We start from the raw sequence: 24162 nt of genomic DNA, 5'->3' as shown, positions 1-24162 counted from the left end.
TTTATACACAGGGGACACTGTCATACTGGAACAGGAAAAGGACCTTCCCCAAACGGTTACCACAAGGTTGAGAGTGAACAATTGTCTTTGTATGCTGTAGTATTAACTGTACTGGAAACACTTGAGCTTAATCATTTGGATGAGTGCCCACATACTATTGCCTATAATATGTAGTTCTGTAGATACTGGTGTCCAAAAGGTAGGCCTAAGCATTCCCAGAATCCTTTGTGAGTCTATCATTAACACATGCCTCCATAAAATATTTCAGCGCAATAAATTATTACCTTATTAAGGTGTGGGTTTCTGGTGATGTCATATCCCCTCTTTTTAATATGCTGTGTCTTATTGGAAAGTACGTTGCTGGATCCAGCGTGACACACCCTGACGAGATTCCAGTTCACTCTCTGAGGGTTCCTGACCAGAGAAAGCCATGACCCCACCCTTAGTGCGCAAGGGGCAGCTTTACTTCCCGTTGACAGTATACGGTTGACTATCAAGCTATTCATTTTTGTATCTGAAAAATAAAAGTACAGGAAACAAATATTCAGTAATTGCATATATTTATAAAAAAAAAAAGAAAAAAAAAAAAAAAAGAAGAGGAGGAAGAAAGAAGGGAGAAGAGGAGGAAGAAAGAAGGGAGAAGAGGAGGAAGAAAGAAGGGAGAAGAGGAGGAAGAAAGAAGGGAGAAGAGGAGGAAGAAAGAAGGGAGAAGAGGAGGAAGAAAGAAGGGAGAAGAGGAGGAAGAAAGAAGGGAGAAGAGGAGGAAGAAAGAAGGGAGAAGAGGAGGAAGAAAGAAGGGAGAAGAGGAGGAAGAGAGAAGGAAAAAGGGAAGAAAGAAGGAAAAAGGGAAGAAAGAAGACAGCAAAAGGACAAATTATTATTTTTTTTAATCATGGCCTCCAACCCCATTTCCATTCTACCCATCACTCTATCATAATGCATTGGAAGTTTATTACTTGTGTTCTATAGGCAAAAAGTAGAGTTCTATTTTACTATATACACGGTTTAAAAAAAATAAATAAAAGGAACACTTTTTAAACAGAGTCTAGCATCAAGTCAATTAAACTCCTGGGATATTGATCTGGTCAGTTAAGTAGCAGAAGGGGTTGTTAATCAGTTTCAGCCACTTTGGGGTTAATAAAATTAACAACAGGTGCACTAGATAAGCAACAATGAGACGACCCCCAAAAACAGGAGTGGTTTTACAGGTGGAGGCCACTGACATTTTTTTCTCTACTCATCTTTTCTGACTGTTTTTCACTAGTTTTGCATTTGGCTAGGGTCAGTGTCACTGCTGGTAGCATGAGGTGATACCTGGACCCTTACAGAGGTTGCACAGGCATTCCAACTCCTCCAGGATGGCACATCAATATGTGCCATTGACAGAAGGTTTGCTGTGTCTCCCAGTACAGTCTCAAGAGAATGGAGGAGATTCCAGGAGACAGGCAGTTACTCTAGGAGAGCTGGACAGGGCCGTAGGTCCTTAACTCATCAGCAGAACCGGTATCTGCGCTTTTGTGCAAGGAGGAACAGATTGAGCACTGCCAGAGCCCTGCAAAATGACCTCCAGCAGGCCACTGGTGTGAATGTCTCTGACTAAACAATCAGAAACAGACTTCATGAGGGTGGCTTGAAGTCCTCTAGTGGGTCTTGTGCTCACTGCCTGGTACCATAGAGTTCGATTGGCATTTGCCATTGAACACCAGAATTGGCAAGTCTGCCACTGGCACCCTGTGCTTTTCACAGATGAGAGCAGGTTCACCCTGAGCACATGTGACAGACATGAAAGGGTCTGGAGAAGCCGTGGAGAACATTATGCTGCCTGAAACATCATTCAGCATGATCGTTTTGGTGGTAGGTCAGTGATGGTCTGGGGAGGCATATCCATGGAGGGACACACAGACCTCTACAGGCTAGACAATGGCACCATGACTGCCATTAGGTATCGGGATAAAATCCTTGGACCCACTGTCAGACCCTACGCTGATGCAGTGGGTCCTGGGTTCCTTCTGGTGCACGACAATATCCGGCCTCATGCGGCAAGAGTATGCAGGCAGTTCCTGGAGGATGAAGTAATTGATACCATTGAATGGCCCCCACGCTCACCTGACCTAAATCCAATAGAACTCCTCTGGGATATCATGTTTCAATCCATCTGACTCCACCAGGTTGCACTTCAGACTGTCCAGAAGCTCAGTGATGCCCTGGTCCAGATCTGGGAAGAAATACCCCAGGACACCATCTGTTGCCTCATTAGCAGCATGCTCCGATGTTGTCGGGCATGCATACAAGTACGTGGGGACCATAGAAACTATTGAGTACCATTTTGAGTTGCTGGACTAACCTGCTGCATCATTTTTTAACATTGATTTTCGGGGTGTCTTTGAATTCAGTCCTCTGTATGTTGATAATTTTCACTTCCATCAAACGATGGGGCATCCTTACTTTCCTAACACATTACCCAGTCCATATCAGTATAAATATCCAGCATGATATTTTTCCCCATTGAGATCTGATGTGTTTTCAAAATGTTCCTTTAATTTTTTTAAGCAGTGTATTTTTTCTATAGGACAGTATAGGAACTGGGAGGAAAGGGTTGTGTTAGCCCTGGCAGACAGATATTTATCCTGATCTAGTAAAAACTTTCATGAAGCAAATTAATAGACCAAATAAAGGGCTGCTATATGTGGATACACCACAAATAATGGAACCGGCAAAGCCAGAAAGCAGGCTAATCTACAAATTGTTGTCCCATCTTCAAAAGGTGTCACTATTTTTTGGTTTGCAAGTGTGCGCTTTTGGCCTAAGCATGTAGGACACAAACTGGCTGCCACTCTGATAGGGATAACTGCTCCATTGAAGGTTGTCCAAACTGGTCCTGCGATCTTGCAGTCAGGAGTCAAGTCTCACATTAAAAAAAATAAAAAACATACAATGCCTTAAGTCTGACGAGGGCACCAAACCAATGAACTGAGAGCACAAAAACCTTTCAATATTGGTGCTTGTTCAGCAATACAATACATAATTAACAATGCATTTTCAGGGCCCAGATGTACCCCCCTTCTCCAGATATTACATGAACCTGGGAGGGCACATGTGGCAGAATCACCACAATTAAATTGCTTGAATAATGAAACAAAAAGTAAAAAGGTGCCCTGGAGCAAAAGAGGCAGCAACACGCATGCACATGTGGTTTCCAAATATCGGGTCCCCCACCCCCTGCTTGGTTTTAGAAGCACCCTGTTTTATGGTTCAAAAAAACTGCTCTTGCCAGAGACATTGTGCCTCATATGATTTTGTTTGGCCTCCCCAAACCTTGATCCATTGACCAGTCGAATCCAGCTCCCAGTTACACATTTTCCATTAAAAGTAAAAAAAACAAAAAACAAAAAAAAACCCACAAATGAAGAGCGCCGACACAAAAATTCTGTAATTCTCCCCCCTTCTCTTACTTCCCAGCAACAGCTATTCAGCATGCCAAACAATCAAGCTAGTACCCTCATTGCAAAACGGCAGGAAGCATGCTGGCCTTCTGCTAAAGAAACATCAGCCTGTATGGTCTTCAGTACCCAGCAAGAACACCAAATACTCAACTACCCACCACCAAGCACACATGATACATTACGAAGGTGGTGCAAGTAATTTGTAGCCATGTGAAACCTACTATCGTCATCCTCATGCCAAGTTGCGCCAGGGACTGTTGAATTGTCCTGTGACATTTTTGTAAGATGCGCAATCCACAGTCACTCCATATTTGGACATATAGACACTGACCAACATTTTGACCGTTTTCACTTTGCAGAATTTGTAGCCCAAATTTTTGACATTTCATTGAAATTTTCCTATTTTGAAAAAGGTTAATATCCATTAGTAGATGAAACCCCCTGTAGGGTTAATTTACTAAAACTGAAAACGGCAAAAGTTGGTGCAGCTCTACATGGAAATCAATTGTCAAAGCTTACAGCTGAACTCCGAGATAACTTTTTCCCCCCATGCAATAGGACTGTGCCCCCACTTCATTGGTTATCTGCATGTTTTTGTCTAGGGTAGAGGATTGCCGAGGTATACCCAAGTAATTAGCAGCGCAGCACTGGTCCCTGCCACTCCAGCATCCCCCCACCCCCTAGCGGTCTTGTGCGGTGGACTGTTCCCAACGTCATCAAGCCTATAGACCAGCTATGGCGGTTGAGGACGACAGGAACAGTCCACCTCTGGACAGGGGTGGAGGGTGGATTGCCGTTTTCTGGAGGATCAAATAGAAGGTGAAGGTGAATAGAAGCTCAGTGTCACCCCTAGACAAAATGAGCAGTTAACCTATGCAGTGCAGGCACAGCTCCACTGTATGGGAAAAATTTTTTTCCTGGAGGTCTGCTTTAACTGAACAAGCTGAAGTTAGATGCCGATTGGCTACCATGCACAGCTGCACCAGATTTTGGACTCTCCAGTTTTAGTAAATCAATCTCTGAGCTTCCTATACTACTGACAAGGTGTACAATGCTACACACTGGAACAGGCAGGTCTGAAACCCTGTATAAATATAAATAAAATACTTGTTTTGACCTTTTTTTGACATCCTTTGTTGGGTCTGAACTGGATTTTCCAGAACAGTCCCGTATTTAAAAATCTCTGCCTCAATGATTCCCTGGCTGCATTAACATTATTTGAGTTACTTAGCATGTAAAAGAAACAAATAAAAAAAGATAAAATTGTGGTGGTGGTGGGGGTTGTGGCTAAAAGTGGGTAGTACCAGCTCTATTGGAGGTAGGGTCACCTTGAAGGTAGATATGATCTGGGTAGGACCGTTCAGAAAAGGACCACCAAAAACACTGTGGGCCTTCACTGAAGGTGACAGAGTCCTAGGGCCTGGGACAAATATGTTGTCAAGCATGCTATAACAAGAAGTACCCAAAACGTAATGGCAGGTATTAATGTAATTTTTTTTGTTTTTAAATCTGCGTTTTTCCTTAAACTGTTACTAAACCCACAACAGTAAAATCAGTCTGTATATGTAGTAAAGCATTGTTATATTCAGTGTGGAACCTAAGTGGTTAACCCTCTGCATTGAGTAAAAAGGTGGTTTGTGCCTGTCTTCCCTGATCCTCCCCTTCTACTGTCCCCACTCCATCTGCTGCTAAAAAAAGAGCCTTGGGGGCAAGCTGCACATGCTCAACTTGGTGTGTATTGCTAGAGTGTTTTTTTTTCTGGGGAGGGTCCATGAGATTAACACAGGGCCAATCAGCGCTGTCTAGACAGAGGGTCAGGGGTCCTGCAGCCTCACAGTACAGACAGAGGTGAATGAAAACTCCTCCTACAAGGTTTAACCAGTGCTCTGCTGGACACTGACAGAAGTCACAAGACAATGAGAAGAGGTATTTAGCGGTTTAGAATTTCTGAAATAATTGTTTATAATTACTGAAATAATTTCCATGTTCTGTGTACTGTGGGAGACCAGATATAGCGAGTGCAGGGCCCGGGGAGACCAGGTGTAGCGAGTGCAGGGCCCGGGGAGACCAGGTGTAGCGAGTGCAGGGCCCGGGGAGACCAGGTGTAGCGAGTGCAGGGCCCGGGGAGACCAGATGTAGCGAGTGCAGGGCCCGGGGAGAAGAGATGTAGCGAGTGCAGGGTCCGGGGAGACCAGATGTAGCGAGTGCAGGGTCCGGGGAGACCAGATGTAGCGAGTGCAGGGTCCGGGGAGACCAGATAAGGTGAATGCGGGGTCCTGGGTTTAGTACACTTTAAAATACTCCGTTAAGCATACATGAGAGGTTAGTGATGGAGTTTACATGTATTTTAGCTCCTCTATGCTGGCAGTTAAAAGAAATCTTAAAGCCAGGAGGATAGAGATGTCTCGTAGGTGTCCCGTGATCATGTCATCACTGTAATTGGCTATCACAGTGATCACATGATCAGGAGCCCATCCTACTGTGTCTCAATCATCACTTTGTGACCAGGAGCTGTTGGCAGCAGTGCAGTGACAATGCTGGGGGCCCACGATTGTGTACAAAACAACAGACTTTGTTCCTCTGTGCAGCTGCATATATGCATACAGCTGGCAGGAAGGGGTTAAGTTCCACTTTCATTTCAGGGATCAAGTGCTATTTTCATGTAAATATATAGAAAGCTGGGATTCCTTTAAACTGACAATACAAACTTGAACATACCAGATCACTAAGGATAAGAAGAGAGTGATAACAAAAGGTGTTTTGTTATTATCAGCCTTGTACCAGAACAATGACCTTGTGCTGAGCTTTCAATTGCAATGACTGCTTGGACTGCAACAGCTATGCTGGTCATTGCAACCTGAATCATTGCAAAGGATTAAAGAGGACAAGCTTCCAATCAGTGGATGTGGTGGCTGCATTCATTTTTGTTTTTTAGGCTTTTTCTCTCTCTATGTTTTCACCTGGTGATCTGCCAAGTAACACACCTCCTGTATTAGAGTGTCCCCACTCAGGATGATGGAGCATAGGAGCACCTTTAGACAGCAGCATTGCCAGTCTAGGGGGTGGGGAGTATTAGATGCACTAGCAGATTTAGATACACTAACATACTGAAGCCAAACCTTTAAACAAAGGGCCAGTTTACGCTTTGGGGGGCTGGGCTGTGCCCAGAGGGAGTAAAAAAAGCCCCAAAATCAGTTGAAATAAACAATGCATCATCCTTTGTTTTAGCTGGAGGAATAATGCCCCATCCTTGCTTTTAGCTGGAGGAATAATGCCCCATCCTTGCTTTTAGCTGGAGGAATAATGCCGCATTGTTGGCCTTTCAATAATGCCCCATCAATGGTATCTCTTGGGGGAAATAGTGCCCAATCAATGGTGTCTGTGGGAACAAGGGTGCCCAATCAATGGTGTCTGTGGGAACAAGGGTGCCCAATCAATGGTGTCTGTGGGAACAAGGGTGCCCAATCAATGGTGTCTGTGGGAACAAGGGTGCCCAATCAATGGTGTCTGTGGGAACAAGAGTGCCCAATCAATGGTGTCTGTGGGAGCAAGGGTGCCCAATCAATGGTGTCTGTGGGAGCAAGGGTGCCCAATCAATGGTGTCTGTGGGAGCAAGGGTGCCCAATCAATGGTGTCTGTGGGAGCAAGGGTGCCCAATCAATGGTGTCTGTGGGAGCAAGGGTGCCCAATCAATGGTGTCTGTGGGAGCAAGGGTGCCCAATCAATGGTGTCTGTGGGAGCAAGGGTGCCCAATCAATGGTGTCTGTGGGAGCAAGGGTGCCCAATCAATGGTGTCTGTGGGAGCAAGGGTGCCCAATCAATGGTGTCTGTGGGAGCAAGGGTGCCCCATTGGTGTGAATGGATGGAAGGGTGACCCAAGGGCCAGATAAAGACAAGCAAAGGTCTACATCCGCAGTTTGCTTTAGATCACACTTTATAAGCAGTTACAGCAAACAGTTTTTATTTTCCCTTTTGGGATAAAGGTTAAAAGGCTGATCATTGGAAGCACCCCTGCCAGTGTTAAGTTGTTTATTTCATTCTAATAACTGCTACATCTGGAAGAGAAATAGTTCTTTTGAAAAACAACAGTGTTTTTTTCTGCCCAAACATACATGACATTGCCAAAAATATTGGGACAGCCCTCGAAATCATTGGATTCAGGTGTTCCAATCACCTTCATGGCCACAGGTGTATAAAATCATCACCTAGGCATGCAGACTGCTTCTACAAACATTTGTGAAAGAATAGGTCGCTCTCAGTAGCTCAGTGAATTCAAGCGTGGTACTGTGATAGGTTGTCACCTGTGCAATAAGTCCATCCGTGACATTTCCTGGCTACTAAATATTCCACGGTCAGCTGTTAGTGGGATTAGTACAAAGTGGAAGCAACTGGGAACAACAACAACTCAGCCATGAAGTGGTAGACCACGTAACATGACAGAGCGGGGTCAGCGCATGCTGAAGCGCACAGCGAGCAGAAGTCACCAACTGTCTGCAGAGTCAATAGCTAAAGAACTCCAAACTTTGTGTGGCCTTCAGATTAGCACAACAACAGTGTGTAGAGAGCTTCATGGAATGGGTTTCCATGGCTGAGCAGCTGCATCCAAGCCTTATATCACCAAGTGCAATGCAAAGTGTTGGATGCAGTGGTGTAAAGCACGCTGCCACTGGACTCTAGCGCAGTGGAGACGTGTTCTCTGGAGTGACCAATCACACTTCTCTGTCTGGCAATCCGATGGACATGTCTGGGTTTGGCAATTACCAGAAGAACGGTACTTGCCTGACTTCATTGTGACAAGTGTAAAGTTTGGTGGAGGGGGGATTATGGTGTTGGGTCATTTCTTCAGGGGTTGGGCTTGGCCCCCTAGTTCCAGCAAAGGAAACTCTTAAGGCCTCAGAATGCCAAGACATTTTGGACAATTTCATGCTCCCAACTTTGTGGGAACAGTTTGGGGATGGCCCCTTCCTGTTCCAACATGACTGTGCACCAGTGCACAAAGCAAAGTCCATAAAGACATGGATGGAGTTTGGGGTGGAGGAACTTGACTGGCCTGCACAGAGTCCTCACCACAACCCAATAGAACACCTTTGGGATGCATTAGAATGGAGACTGCGAGCCAGGCCTTCTCCTCCAACATCACTGCCTGACCTCACAAATGTGCTTCTGGAAGAATGGTCAAACATTCCCATAGACACCCTCCTGAACCTTGTGGACAGCCTTCCCAGAAGAGTTGAAGCTGTTGCAGCTGCAAAGGGTGGGGAACTCAATATTGAACCCTACGGACTAAGACTGGGATGCCATTAAAGTTCATGTGCGTGTAAAGGCAGGCCGACCAATACTTTTGGCAATATAGTGTAGGCTAGATGGACACTTGTACTGGTGCTATTAGTAATAAAATACGCAAACCTCTTCTATGAGAAGATAATAACTAATAAATGAATCATTCTACTGATCTATGCACATGCCCCCCCACCTAGCAGGTATGCGTTTTCAGGGACCTTGGCATTCTTCCTTATAATGCTGGAATGTAAAGTGTATTCACATCACTTTATGATACTAACAACACACAGACGAAGCTCGCATCTGTTTCTATTGCAACAGAGAGCAATACCATCCTAATGTGATCAGAGGATTGCTTAATGAGCTGAGCAGCAAGTGATTCAAAGAATTAGTGCAACAGGAAAATATTAGAATTCTATTTATAAAGAAAAAAAAATAACTAAATTAAAACAAAAAGAGAGACTTTCCCAGCGCAATCCCAACACACGGAGAAGGCCCCCTGTTTACTATAAAGTAAAACTAAAGACGAAGCTTTTTCCTCCCATTCTGAAGATCTGTGTGTTGTGGTAAAATGCAGCAAACTGCTCATGTTCCCACGATTCACATTAATACACGGCAGTTTATGCATTGTGGTGTCATTCACTCACAACACAAGTATAGTAGTGGGCGACAGGTCTGCAATGCGGCTCATCACAACGCACATGCTGTGAGTTTCTGGTATTGGGCCATTGCCGTTCCTTTGCACAATGAATAGGCCTTCTCACCATACCAACTACAGCACAAAGATCCAAGGGGCCTACGGGAAAGTTCCTCCATGAAACGTACTGTCCAGAACCACCTATCTTATAGCATTATGCTCAGATTCCTGGAAGGTTCTGATCTTCAGTAAAATTCCTCCAACCTTTACTTATAGTAAATCACAGCCCAACCTGATCCATAAACCAGGAGACTACCAAAGTCCACATTTCAACTTCTCACCTTGACTACTGAAACTCCTTCCTGACAGATCTTCTCCCGACGTCTACATTCTATCATGAATACCACTGCAAGACTAATCTGTGCCTCTCACCATTCCTCCCTCCCCCCCGCCTGTCCTTGGAGCTTCAGATTGGCCCGGCAATAAAATTCTAATTACTGTAATAAAAACTGTTGGTGCATATAAAAAAAAAAAAAAAAAAAAAGGATCACGCAGAGCACTCAACTGTTTTTTTTTTTCAAATCACATACATAAACACAACTCAAGTCACCTCTTCACTGGCCTGCGAACCTATTTCAGGAGCCTCACACGTCCTAGCAACCATGGACACAAAGCAGCATAAACCTTATACAAAAAACACCACACCCTAAATCACCCTCTCCACCTGTCTACTAGCCCATTTCAGAACCCACCTTTGTCAAAGCAACCAAAAGACACTAGGCATAAAAAGCCGCATGCGCCCCAGTAACCAAGCAAGCTAAGTTGCAGAAGCTGCCTGCAACCCGGCAACCAAGGACACTAGGCAGCAGTCGCCTGCGCCCTGGCAACCAAGGAAACTAGGCAGCAGCAGCCTGCTCCCCAGCATCTAAGGACACTAGGCAGCAGCCGCCTGTGCCCTGACAACCAAGGACACACTAAGCAGCAGGAGCTGCCTGTGCCCCGGCAACCAGGGACACTAGATGGCAGGAGCTGCCTGTGTCCTGGCAACCAGGGATGCTAGGCAGCAGAAGCCACTTGCGCCCTGGCAACCATGGACACAGAGGCAGAAGATGGCTACGACCCTGCAACACTAGGACATTAGGCAGCAGAAGCAGTCTGCGCCTTAGCAACCTAGGACACTGTGTAAATGTGAAAGCTGCATGTAAACATTACAGTATGGACAATACAATCCTTACACAGGAAAGTGGATGCAGATCTTCCCATTTTTGTAGCTTGTAGACATTGCATATCCAGCATTCAAATTCCCCTAGCAAGTGTGACAGTAGAGGAACCACTGAAAAGTACATAATGTCAAAGCAATCAGATACAACAAGCAATATCCCTTTGCTGAACCCTTCTGTTTTGTTCATGTCCATTACAGTTCATTTAGCCTCTCCCAACCCAGAAAAAAAAAAATTCCTATATTACAGCTTAGCAGTCCTTGGATATGGCGGCTGCATTTGTTTCTTTATTTCAAAATTTTATTCCTCTGTTTACACCCGATAACCCTGCCAGAAACACTCTTCCTGTCCTAGGGTGACAACGCTCACTGTACTGTATCTATAGATGGTTAATGTTGTCACCCTATCACAGGAAGTGCATTAGGACTTCAAAGCACCTCCTCCTCTTCATAACTTAAGGGGGAAGTGTACAGTAGTTAAAAGAGAACTCAGGCAAAACTAATAATATTAAAAGTGGACCTACACCCATTTAAAGGGCATCCTCTTTACTGGACAACTTTTTTGTACTATCTCCACTTACTTCAGCCTCGCCTAGGTGAGGATTTTGCATCTGGCCACTTACCACCTTCCAGGAGGTAGTTTGCGAGGTTTTGGCAGAGACCTGTGGTATGACCGCATGTCTTTGGGGGGGGAGAATCTGATGCATTCACAAACATGCGGTGGGTCTCGCCCAGGTCCATGGGATCTATTAGAGAGCTATGTATCTGCGCATGTGCAGGATCTTGTCTTAGGCTAGGTTCACATATGTGCGGGTGGTGCGGCTGCAGATCCACACGAAAATCCGTGCAACCGCACCACCCGCACAGAGGAATATGGACCTGTGGCTGGGTGCCATTAGTTCTAATAGCACACCGCCCACACTGGAAAATGTAACCGTACTGGGAACAGAGGTTCCCGTGTGGGCTGTGTTTTCAGAAGAAGTGCAGGGACTTCTTCTCCACGTGTCCCAGGGAACGGGAGTCCATTCAAATGAAGGGGCTCTGGTGCCCGCACAAAAAGCGGCCCGCACTGCCGCATATATGTGAACCGGTGGTTACGGTGGTGGAGCAGAATGGCAGATGGAGAACTTCACCTGCAAGGAAGATAATGCTGGACTCCATGCACTAGCAGTATGTTTTGTTTCACACTGGGTCAAGTGTGGATATTAAATTTTGTTTTGGGTATGTGGAGGGGGACGCTCTTTAAGATCCAGAGCCAATGCACTCAGATCCTGTTCTTCCCTCAGACAGGCAGGCTACGCTCCTTAGTAGCTCCCATCACTCTTTCTGGGTCTCAGGCAAAGTGGATCAACACCTTTAGGCTCAGTTCACACTAGCTTTGTCAGCAGGCGTCAGACAGGCTTTGGGAAGTGTTTTTAATGCTTTATTGAAAATTCTGCACATGGCAGTACACAGTGCTGTTCACACTGAAGAGTTGTGTCGTGGCAAAACTGACGCCTAATGTCCAGTCAAGAGGAGTTGAAGCCTCCCATTCAAGTCTAGGGTGCTTCTCCTCAAACACCTGGCAGGCTTTTGCGGAGCGTTAATACCATTTAAACTTCATTATAGGCGTTTGTGGTGCAGTTTTAAAGCTTAGCAAACACCTATCAATCGCCTCAAAACCACGCATAGGGCGTTTGGGGAGCTTCCCAAATGCCTGTCTAACGCCTGTCAAATGCTATAGGGGTGTTTGGCAAAGAGTTAGAAATAAAGTCAAGTGTGAATGAGCCCTTAATGATGTAGCTGCCCTCAAATTGTGAGCTCATAACGATAAAATAAAAAAATAATAGGTTACAAAAAAAAAATTAAATTGTTTATGCCAAAATGCATGTAAACAGTATATGTTTTTATACTATAAACATATATATATATATATATATATATATATATATATATATATATATATATATATATATTTTTTTTTTTTTTTTTTTAAAAATGAAATATATACAAAGATATATAAATATGTACAGTATTTGCTTCTGTACTAGTGATAATTACCCAAAAATAGTGTATATGTTTTATACTATAAGAATAATAAAAGTTAAAGAAAAAAAAAAAAAGGGGGAAAAATAAATTTATGATATATAAATATATATTTGAACAATACAGCTTCTGCACTAGTGAAAATTAACCAAAATAGTGTGTGTGTGATTATTATACAGTATTTATAAAGCGCCAATAGTTCGCTCAGCGCTGTACATTACAAAGGGGGACAGAACAACAACAATACAATGCAAAACATGAGGGGATTGAGGGCCCTGCTCTTTCGAGCTTACAATCTAGGAGCGAGCTTACAATAATAATATAAAAATAGATTTAAAAAAAAATGAAATATATCATATATATTTGTATAATACAGCTTCTGCTAATGTTCTGTATACTGTATAAATAAATGTAGATAGTGCTGCATCTTTATACTACATACTTATGGCCAAAAAAAAAAAAAAGGGACACATAAGAATTTGATACATGAATGAAAGCCACCATATATCCTGTCTAATAATATACCCAAATGCTGAACACTGGCACACCACTTGCCATAATCAGTTTGTGTACATATACACAAACTGTGTACATAATTTCATTAAAAACAAAATAAAACAACCCACACACAACACACAAAAACAAAATAATAATAAAAAAAAATAAATAAATAAAAAAATAAAAAATAAATAAAAAAAAAACAACCCACACACACACAAACAAAATAATGAAAAAAAAAAAATAAATAAAAATTAAAAAAAAAAAAAACAACACACTACACAAAAAAACAAAAATTAATAAAAAAATACCACACGCACAAAAACAACGAAAAAAAAAAACCCAGCAGCTGAACCAGGATTTTGGCGAACACTTGCAGAAATAACAAATAGGGTATCTTTCGCTTTGACAACCTGCCTGTATATGATCCATTCAAAAAAAGGACGCCAGGGATACCAGCTATTACTTACAACAAACAATTTTCCAAAATGTAAGGGTTAAGAATGAGCAAAGATGGAGCAGAGCGCTCACTTCCGCAATCAGCCATCATCTGATGGAAGCAACCCTCTGCATGTCCCCCCAGCAATAATAACACATACATGTCAGCCTGCCAGCTGCACACTGTCCCTGGATGATCTATAGATGATCTATGGCTGTATACAATGTCACCATCTCCCATCTACCCCATGCACACATGAAATCATACAATGTATCAGTCCATGGACACAGGACAGAAGCACAACAAGCTGCAATCATGTCTGCTGTCTTTGTCTCATTTACCTCTAGCCTTTCTGTAGGGAGCAGCAGCTGCTCTCAGCACCGCAGGAGTTAAAGTCAACTAAGATCTGCTCTTTATTAGGACACAGCCAGAGACTGCTGCTGCTGCTGCTGAGGCTGCCTTTTTTTTTCCTCAACAACTTTATTTAGCTTGACAATGTCTTCCTGGTTACAGTCTTACACTGTACTTCTAGACTTCTCCCATCCCCCTACCTCTTTCAGATCTTCAATACGTAAGGATTCATGCAAGCAAGCGTTACATTTTGCATCGTACCTTTACGATTTATTGACATTGATGTGCCAAAAGTTGTGCAAATGTTTAGAGCAAAAAAGGAAATTAGGAAATCCTAAAACAAGGTGTTGCTGAGCAATTGTCAAAATGTTTTCCAAAAACTCGAGGATACAAAAATACAAAAAAGCACACCCTGGTCCATTTTTTTTTCCCATTTCGGATAGAGTGAAGGAGGGTTATAGCCATAGTCAGGTTTGTTTTTTGTTTTTTTATTTTCCATTGGGGAGATTTACCTTTACTTCCTGTCCAATTGCCAAAAGGAAGGAAATCCCTGCAAAGTGGTTGTCTCCAAAACTAGTGCCCCCAATGGAAGATTTCCACTCTATTCCTGTTCTGGGGACGACCCAAAATTTGGGGTTTTCTTTGACTTTTCCTTTCACTTTGATAATGGTCATTTGATAACGGGGATAATGGTCATTTTTTTACTTTGATACACACAGACATTTTTAATGCAGGAATGGATTATACACTTGCATTCTATTTAGGAATACATTGACACCCCCAACAGATCGCACACCCAGTGCGTTTTGGAAGTGGTGTGGGAAACGCGGGTTTCCTGCACCACATTCTCGTGTAAGTGGGCCATAAAATATCTTCCATTCGGGTAGCAGGTCTGGATGAAATTTTAAGCTCTTTCCATCAAAATTAGTTGACTTAATGGCAAGAATAAATACTCTGACAATGGATTTTTCAGAATTTCCCGTAAAAAATTTCAAATGAAGTTCTAATGGAGTTTACACTAATGGTGGCCACACATGCTTCCATGTTATTGTATACTATTGATGGGAGATTCAATCAAAACGATGGATTCTACTTCTTTGTAGACTCACTTTAGATTGGAATTGTTCAAGCTGAATCAATTGGCCACGGGGGGGAAATTTGATTGTTTTGCAACAATCAGCAGCACTGAGATACTTTGGTTATGAATACGACTGTATTTCATGCGATCAAATTAGGAGATTACATGGTGGAAACATAATTGTGATCGATAATATTTTAATTATTATTATACAGGATTTATATAGCGCCAACAGTTTGCTCAGCGCTTTACATTATGGAGGGAGACAATACAGCAACAATACAGTTCAATACAAGAGGGATAGGAGGGCCTGATCCTTGGAGCTTACAATCTAAGAAGGAGGAGCTAGTGATTGAAAAGCTAATAATTGTGGGGGATGGACTGGTATGAGGAATATTTATTTATTTGAGGTACTTATATAGCGCTGTCAATTTACGCAGCGCTTTACATATATATTGTACATTCACATCAGTCCCTAACCCTCAAGGGGCGTACAATCTAAGGTCCCTAACTTACATACACATACTAGGGACAATTTAGACAGGATCCAATTCACCTACCAACATATCTTTGGAGTGTGGGAGGAAACCGGAGTACCCGGAGGAAACCCACACAAGCACAGGGAGAACATGCAAACTCCAGGCAGGTGGTGCCGTGGTTGGGATTTGAACCAACGACCCTAGTACTGCCAGGCGGAAGTGCTAACCATTTAGCCACTGTGCTGCCCCTAGAAGATTCCATTATTAGCTGCAGGCAGGATAGGCTTCCCTGAAGAGATAGGTTTTCAGAGATCGCCTAAAAGTAGGCAGAGTAGACGATAGTCTGATAGATTGGGGTAGAGAGTTCAAGAGCATGGGGGAGGCTCTGGAGAAGTCCTGGAGACGAGCATGGGAGGAGGAGTCAAGGGAGCTAGAGAGCAGGAGGTCATGCAAGGAGCAGAGAGGACAGTTTGGGTGATATTTGGAGACAAGATCGGTGATGTAATTTGGGGCAGAGTTGTAAATGGTTTTATATGTTATTGTTAATGTTTTGCCAATCACTCCAGTGGAGGGATTGGCAGAGAGGGGTGGCAGATATGGAACAGTTAGTAAGGTGGATGAGTCTGGCAGCATAATTCAAAATAGACTGAAGAGGTGATAGCCTGTGATTAGGTAGGCCAATGAGGAGGGAGTATCTTAACTATCGCTCAAAATACAATTGCCTGTATGTAGCATATTGATAGAATGGGTTGTTGACTATAGATCAATTAATCCTATCAGGAGAGATTGATCAGAAAAGAAATTGATGGTTTATCCACCATAAAGTAACCTGTACCTGGAAATGAATGTACAAAGTTTGCAGCTGTGTGTAATCTCCCATCCCCCAATCCTCTGCCTCCATTATCACACCCTACCTCCACCAGTGCTCTATTCATAGACCTCCCTCCATATCCTTCTGAACAAGTGAAGAAGTGTCTTCCTCCATTATTGTCTTCCTTCCCTTCTATTGTTCCCTTCTAGCAAAGAGGTGATAAGTAGTGACTGACCACTGATGAATTTGAATTCCCAGCATGCTCTGTGGCATGGGAGGTATTCCATGTCAGGGTTTGTAACTGAACACAACAAATGTTACATTGTCCAGATGTGGGGTTGTTGTTGATGTGTGCTTGAAGCAAACAACATGTGTCTTCTCGGCCTTTTGGCCAAGATCAAGTGTAGTATCTGTTCTTATCAGTGTCCAATAGGGGTGCTCCGCCATCATTCGTGCTTCTTGGCGAGGACGGTTGGCTGTATAGTACCCCTGCTGGTATGATGGGGACTCTGAAGGCTAATACCGGCTGGAAGAGAAACTGAGGTGCCCACAGGCAGTTGGTGTCCGGGAGTAATTCCCCCGGGAAAACCGGAGGGGCCCAGTTCCTCCTGATTTGAATGGATTTGATTTGAATGAATCTACCACGGAGCAGTGCCCCCTGAGTGGTCACCTCAGGGGTGCTCTTCATAGCACATGGGGATGGGATCCCACGTATGAACAGTGCACATAGTCACTTTTTCTGCACTGCGCCTTTTAGGGCTAGGCCTTTTGGCTAAGTCCAGGGCAATTTTTATGCTACAAGCCTCAGAGCCTAGCCAGTGCACAATTGAACGGCCACTTTTTATGTATTTATTTATTTTTCTCCCACGTTTTGTAACCTTTCACTTATGTGTGTGTTTTTTTCTTACGGATGGTAGGGTGTGGGTCCTTGGGCCTGCCCTGAAGTCTAGGGGGAGGATGTATGGCCTTTTGGTTCCTTCCTCCCCTGTTCCTGGGGGGGTTTCTCTTCGGGAGAGCCCCCTGACCTAGTACTTGGTGGTCGGCTTCGGCTAACCACAAGGAAAGGGGTCCGCCAGGCCTTTTGGCTTGGTGGACCATGTGAAAACCTCTGTCCCTGTCAGGAGCCTCGCGCTCCCCGGGGGATCAGGATAGAGGTCCTATCCCTTCGGGGGGTGGACTAAAGCACACACCTAAGTGCACTTTTTTGTGTTTTGCACTTTTTTTTGTTCATTTACGGGTTTTTCTTTTTTCGCACCTCTGCGGACTTAGAGAAAAAAAATCTGTTCTTAGTATGGATAGCCATCCAAGGGGGTTGCCACTCAGGACATTTATGCATGCCAGTAACCTGAGCAGATACAGGCACTGCCCTTTTTGCATCATCAAAGAGGAAATGGCTCAGCACGTTTTCTGGGAGTGCTCTTTTGCTCAAGACCTGTTGGGGGCCTTCTAACCAGAACTCAAGGACCTTGTGCCACAGGCAGCCATCACATGCTTTGATGTGTTGAACGAACTTTTATGTGGGACTTTTACCCTGGAGGACATTGATGGCGCCTGGCGGGTGCTGTGTTGTTTCAAGGATGCTTTATAGTGCACCAGGAAGTGCCTCATCCACCAGCGGGAGAGGATGTCCATTGAGGACTATTGCAGACTGGTCCTCAGTTTGCTCAGAGACTGTAACTTGATGGATTTTAAGCAGAAAGAGGACCTCTGAGGGTTTCCCCTTCCCCCTACTCTCCCTTGTGTGTCTTTGTCCTTTCAATAAAGCTTCAGGCCTGTGAATGCTCTCTCCTCCCTCTGCCCTCCTTCCTACCCCCAATACACCTGATGCTTGTTTGAATTGTTTTTCGGTAATGTTTTGCATGCTATGGTTATGTTGCGGTGCCATGTAGGGTGTGTGGGACAGCGGTTTAACCCAGGCACTGCACATCTGACATCGCTCCACCAGGTTAATCTGATGGAACCTTAGGGGGTCACAAACAGTTTTGGGGTAAGCGACATCATGCATGACGTGATGATTCAGGGAATTTGTTTGGCCCGCACACCACGTTAGGCATCATACCGCTGAGTGAATGTATTTATTGTATGATTGGAACTGGATTGTTATGTGGTGTATTTATGTCCAGGGGCGGACTGACAACTCATGGGGCCCCGAGAAATAGGGGATCATGCAGCCCCTGTGTCCTTGCCCAAGCTCACAAAAGCCTATGAAAAAGGTACCAGGGGCATCTCATGGGGCCCCCTACTGACCATGGGCCCCCGGGCAGTGCCCGAGTTTCCAAATGGTCAGTCCGCCCATTTATGTCGCAGTACAAGGTGGAATGTACCCCAACTAAAGTATCTTTTTTTTTATAATTATGGAAAAAATAAAGTATATTTTTCAACAAAAGAAATCTGTTCTTATCAGTGTCCAGTAGGGGTGCTCCGCCATCATTCTTGCTTTTAGGCGAGGATGGCTGGCTGTATGGTACCCCTGCTGATATGATGGGGGCTCTGAAGGTTAGTACCGTCTGGAAGAGAAACCGAGGCACCCACAGTTTGTTGGGGTTCAGAAGTAATTCCCCTGGGAAAACTGGAGGGGTCTTTAGTGAAGTTAACCTTTAATTAATTCACCCAACCCCCTAAGTGCAGCCCACATAGTAACATAGTTACCTTCAGCCCCAATTCAGAGATGTGAATGAGCTCTAACAGTATTGATTTGGTCAAGTCCATTCAATCCAAAATGTTGAAAGCCCAAGAAATTTTGAAGTACTTTTGAACGACAGTTATCAAGTAATTGACTGCACTCAGAATGTTCTTATAAATGTTAGTATGAATTTTTGTACAAATTATTGTTCAAAATTCGATTAGTGTACGGTCAACTTAAAGAACAACTTTGTCTTTAGTGAAGTTAACCTTTAATTAATTCACCCAACCCCCTGAGTGCAGCCTACCTAGTAACATAGTTACCTACAGCCCCAATTCAGAGATGTTCATTGTTCAGCCCTTCCCCTCATTTCCAACTTTTCTTCTGTTCAGCAGCCACATCCCCATCCTCCGCAGGCCCTAGAGGCTTACCCATAGAAATGAGCAGGGTCATGGCGCACATGGAGCTGGATGGAGGTTTTCTTTGCAGAGGCTGATCAGGTCTGACCAAGGGACATCACTAGGTGCGGGAGGAAGGAAAAAAGATCATACTGTGGGCTGGGGTGCATGCAGACCGTCTATGTTACTCCATGACAGAGGTCTCCAAATCTTTCAGTACGAGGGACACATTGTATATTTTACAAATATTTACGGGCTGAAAATATCAGTTTTATAAATTAATAAAATTTTAATTAATAAATAGGTTTTAATTGGAGTGTTTCAGAAGTTCCAAATAAATTTGAGTCCATCAAAGTCTACCCTTACATCAGAGTCACTATAGAAATCCACCCTTACAGCAGAGTTACCATCAAAGTCCACACTTACATCAGAGTTGCCATTGAAGTCCACCCTTACATCAGATTAGCCATCAAAGTCCACCCTTACATCAGGGTCCACATCAAAGTCCACCCTTACATCAGACTCGCCATCAAAGTCCACCCTTACATCAGACTCACCATCAAAGTCCACCCTTACATAAGAGTTCACACCAAAGTCCGCCCTTACATCTGAGTTACCATTGAAGTCCACCCTTACATCAGATTGGCCATCAAAGTCCACCCTTACAACAGAGCCCACATCAAAGTCTACCCTTACATCAGAGTCCACATCAAAGTCCACTCTTACATCAGAATCGCCATCAAAGTCCACCCTTACATCAGACTCGCCATCAAAGTCCACCCTTACATCAGACTCACCATCAAAGTCCACCCTTACATCAGAATCGCCATCAAAGTCCACCCTTACATGAGACTCACCATCAAAGTCCACCCTTACATAAGGGTGCCAACAAAGCCCACCCTTACATCAGGGTGCCCATCAAAGTCCACTGTTACATCAGAGTCCACATCAAAGTCCACCCTTACATCAGACTCTCCATCAAAGTCCGCCCTTACATCAGACTCGCCATCAAAGTCCACCCTTACATAAGGGTGCCCATCAAAGCCCACTCTTCAATCAGGGTGCCCATCAAAGTCCACCCTTACATCAGACTCACCATCAAAGTCCACCCTTCAATCAGGGTGCCCATCAAAGTCTCCCCTTACATTAGACTTGCCATCAAAGTCCATCCTTACATCAGGGTGCCCATCAAAGTCCACCCTTACATCAGACTTGCCATCAAAGTCCACTCTTCAATCAGGGTGCCCATCAAAGTCCACCCTTACATCAGACTCGTCACCAAAGTCCACCCTTCAATCAGGGTGCCCATCAAAGTGAACTCTTACAATTGTCATGCAAAGTGCCCGGTAGGCAAGTGATTAAACTACCTGCAAAGTTGCAGATCTGTGCACTGTATAGAATCTGCTGCAGCAGGACTGATTTTTTTTTTAATGACATTTTTATTAAAAAGAAATCAGTGTGGGGTCCCCTCCAATCCTTACCAGACCCTTTAGGTCTAATAGGAAGGTTAGGGGAGGGAACCCACAGTAATTTTTTTCTTTTTTTTAAAGTGCGTGGGGCTCCCCCTAAAAGCCTTACCAGGCCTGGAACCCCACCTCCCAAAAATGGGAGGGGGTAAGCGTGGGGTCCCCCCTAAATTCCTACCAGACCCTTGATCCGAGCACAGGGCTGGCAAGAAAGGGGGGGAGGGAGGGAATGAACGAGCGCCGCCCTCCCCTCTCTGCGGCTTACCAGGCCACATGACCTTGGCATTGGGACGGTGTCCACATGATGATGGGGACAAGTGTCTCTTCCCTACAACCCTGGCCCGGTGGTTGAGGGGGTCTGCGGGTAGCGGAGCTCATTAGCATCAGAGTACCCTTTTAAATAAGGGGACACCCTGATGCTGCCCTGTCCCCTGTGAATGAGTAAGGGGTACTCGTACCCCTACCCATTCACTAAAGGGTTAAATTTCAAAAGAAAAAAAGAGACCAGTCTTTTGAAAAAAATCCTTTATTAAACAAAATACAAAAGTCCTTTATTTAAAAAAAGCCAATAAAACGCTGACTTGCCGAAATAAAAAAAAAAACCTTGATGCCCGCCAGCTTGTCTGCGCCCGCCAAGCACACGCCGCAATCTGTCAGGTCTGACACTTGCCGGTCAGATGCAAACAATTGGGCATAGCTAGCGGTGACTTCACCATTAGCTCCACTCAAATGTGCTGTGATTGGCCAAAGGATTGTGGTCAGGTGCATTGCTTTGGCCAATCACATTGCACTGTGAGAGTGCAGTGCATTGTGGGGCGCTTTGGACAAACAGCCCTTAGCCTTTGTGTGTTTGGCAAACACATGAACGGCCAATGTTCGAGTCGAACGTAAGTAACTCATCAAGGACATCACTAGTCCCCATCAAAGTCCACCCAAACATCAGAGTGCCCATTGGAGTCCCTATCACACCAGAGTCCCCTGTTCAGGTCTATAGAGAAGAAGTGGCGTCCTGTGAAGGTTGGGGCAAGCCCATGTTTGACAGTCAGGATGTCAGCGGATCTAGCAACCAACCACAAGTACAATGACAGCTGCATGGGAGAGTGGACAGGGGGAAGAATTGGAGAGAAACACAGACAATAGGCTGACCTGAAGACCTGTGTGAGAAGCCACTGATCCCAGCTGCAACCAGATATAATCTTCCAGCGGGTCGGATTTGGCCCACAGCTGTTGTTTGGAGACCCTGCTGTAAGTCAAACAATGCAATAATGCAAAATACATTCTCACTGAGAACAAATATTCCTTTGAAAACATTAATTAGAAAATACTAGACCAGTACATTCAATATATTCTGTTCCAGAAATCGTTTGAATATGTCCTCATATAAAGCAGCTTGTAATGTATCTGTGGTGTCCTCCACTAACTGAGTCATGGATTTTTCGTGCTTATTAAATTTGAGACGCATTTTTTATGGTTCACAATTGTGTTTACATTTTGTTTTCATGCTATAATTAGTTATTTTCTGTTTATATTGAGTACAACGTGTAACAAGCTACAAGGCCTCTTCCCGAAGGCCAGGGCAAATAGGCAGTTTGTTTATGTGGTTGTAGCTGCATGCCGGCGACCTGTGTTACTTTACGGGGATACAAAACCTGTATGGACACAAGGGGCAAGTGTGCAGCCACAAATGCTTTTCCTTCCACTGACACCAATGATGGGTCTCCATTCCTTCCACTGACACCAATGATGGGTCACTATTCCTTCTACTGACACTAATGATGGGACACCATTCCTTCCACTGATACCAATGATAGGTCACTATTCCTTCCACGGACACCAATGATGGGTCAGTATTCCTTCCACGGACACCAATGATGGGGCACTATTCCTTCCACTGACACTAATGATGGGGCACTATTCCTCCCACTGACACCAATGATGGGTCACTATTCCTTCCACTGACACTAATGATGGGACACCATTCCTTCCACTGATACAAATGATGGGTCACTATTCCTTCCACGGACACCAATGATGGGTCACTATTCCTTCCACTGACACTAATGATGGGACACCATTCCTTCCATTGATACCAATGATGGGGCACTATGCCTTCCACTGATACCAATGATGGGGCACTATTCCTTCCACTGACACTAATGATGGGACACCATTCCTTCCATTGATACCAATGATGGGGCACTATTCCTTCCACTGATACCAATGATGGGGCACTATTCCCCCCACTGACACCAGCAATGGGGCACTATTTCTTCCACTTACAGCAACAATGATGCACACTATTCTTTCCCCTGATACCAACAATGATGCACTATTCCTTCCACTGACACCAATGAGGATCACTATTCCTTCCACTGACATGAATGATGGGGCACTATTCCTTCCACCGGACACCAATGATGGGTCACTATTACTTCCACTGATACTAATGTTGGAGCAGTATGCTATCCACTGATACCAATGATGGGGCACTATTCCTCCCACTGACACCAATGATGGGGCACTATTCCCCCCACTGATACCAATGTTGGAGCAGTATGCTTTCCACTGATACCAATGATGGGGCACTATTCCCCCCACTGACACCAGCAATGGGGCACTATTTCTTCCACTTATAGCAACAATGATGCACTATTGCTTCTCCTGACATTAATGATGGGACACGATTCTTCCCAATGATACCAAAAATGAGGCATAATTCCTCCCACTGATATAATTGATGGGGTACTATTCCTTCCACTGATACCAATAATGCACTTTTCTTTACAGCGACACCAATGATGGGGCACTATTCTATCCACTAACACTGATGATGGGCACTATTCCTCCAACTGACACAAATGATGGAGCACTATTCCATCCACTGGCACCAATGATGGGCCACTGTTCCTTCCACTGATATCAATGATGGGACACTATTCCTTCCAATGACACCAACAATGAGGCACCATTCCTTCCACTGACACTAATGATGAGGCTCTATTCCTTACACCGTTACCAACAATGGGGCACTATTCCTCCCACTGACACCAACAATTATGTACTATTCCTCCCACTGACACCAACAATTATGTACTATTCCTTCCACTGATAGCAACATTGGAGACTAATTCTTCCAGTGACACCAACAATGGGGCACTATTTCATCCATGACATCAATGATGGGGCACTCATCCTCCCAATAATACCAAAAAACAAGGCAAAATTCCTCTCTGTGATATAAATGATAGGGCACTATTCCCCCCACTGATACCAGCAATGATGTACTATTCCTTCCACTGATAGCAACATTGGGCACTATTTCTTCCAGTGACACCAACAATGGAGTATTATTCCTCCCACTGACATATAAAATGGAGCACTATTCCATCCGCTGAAATCAATGATGGGGCAATAT

At 44.3% G+C, this 24162-nt stretch overlaps 1 protein-coding gene and 1 pseudogene across 2 annotated transcripts in view; one reads left to right on the top strand and one right to left on the bottom strand.

The window, feature by feature from the left end:
* Positions 1-24162, bottom strand: part of LOC149446260 (NADP-dependent malic enzyme-like) — a 279632-nt gene that overhangs the window by 239083 nt on the left and 16387 nt on the right. The window contains exons 1-2 of one of the 2 annotated variants that reach the window (XM_089652762.1): positions 13883-14007; positions 285-514 (exon numbers count right to left, since the gene is read on the bottom strand). In XM_089652762.1, the coding sequence (XP_089508888.1) occupies positions 285-506 (222 nt within the window). In that variant the 5' untranslated portion in view covers positions 507-514; positions 13883-14007. Of the gene's footprint in view, positions 1-284; positions 515-13882; positions 14008-24162 lie in introns of those variants that run through there. The other variant, XM_089652763.1, reaches the window with a different exon arrangement.
* Positions 16632-16788, top strand: LOC149446261 (U2 spliceosomal RNA; annotated as a pseudogene).

Source organism: Staurois parvus, unplaced genomic scaffold (assembly GCF_062004578.1).
Source record: "Staurois parvus isolate SC_StPar_1 unplaced genomic scaffold, SC_StPar_1.0 ptg000693l, whole genome shotgun sequence".
NCBI classification, from domain to species: Eukaryota; Metazoa; Chordata; class Amphibia; order Anura; family Ranidae; genus Staurois; species Staurois parvus.
This window is presented reverse-complemented; position numbering and strand designations above follow the sequence as displayed.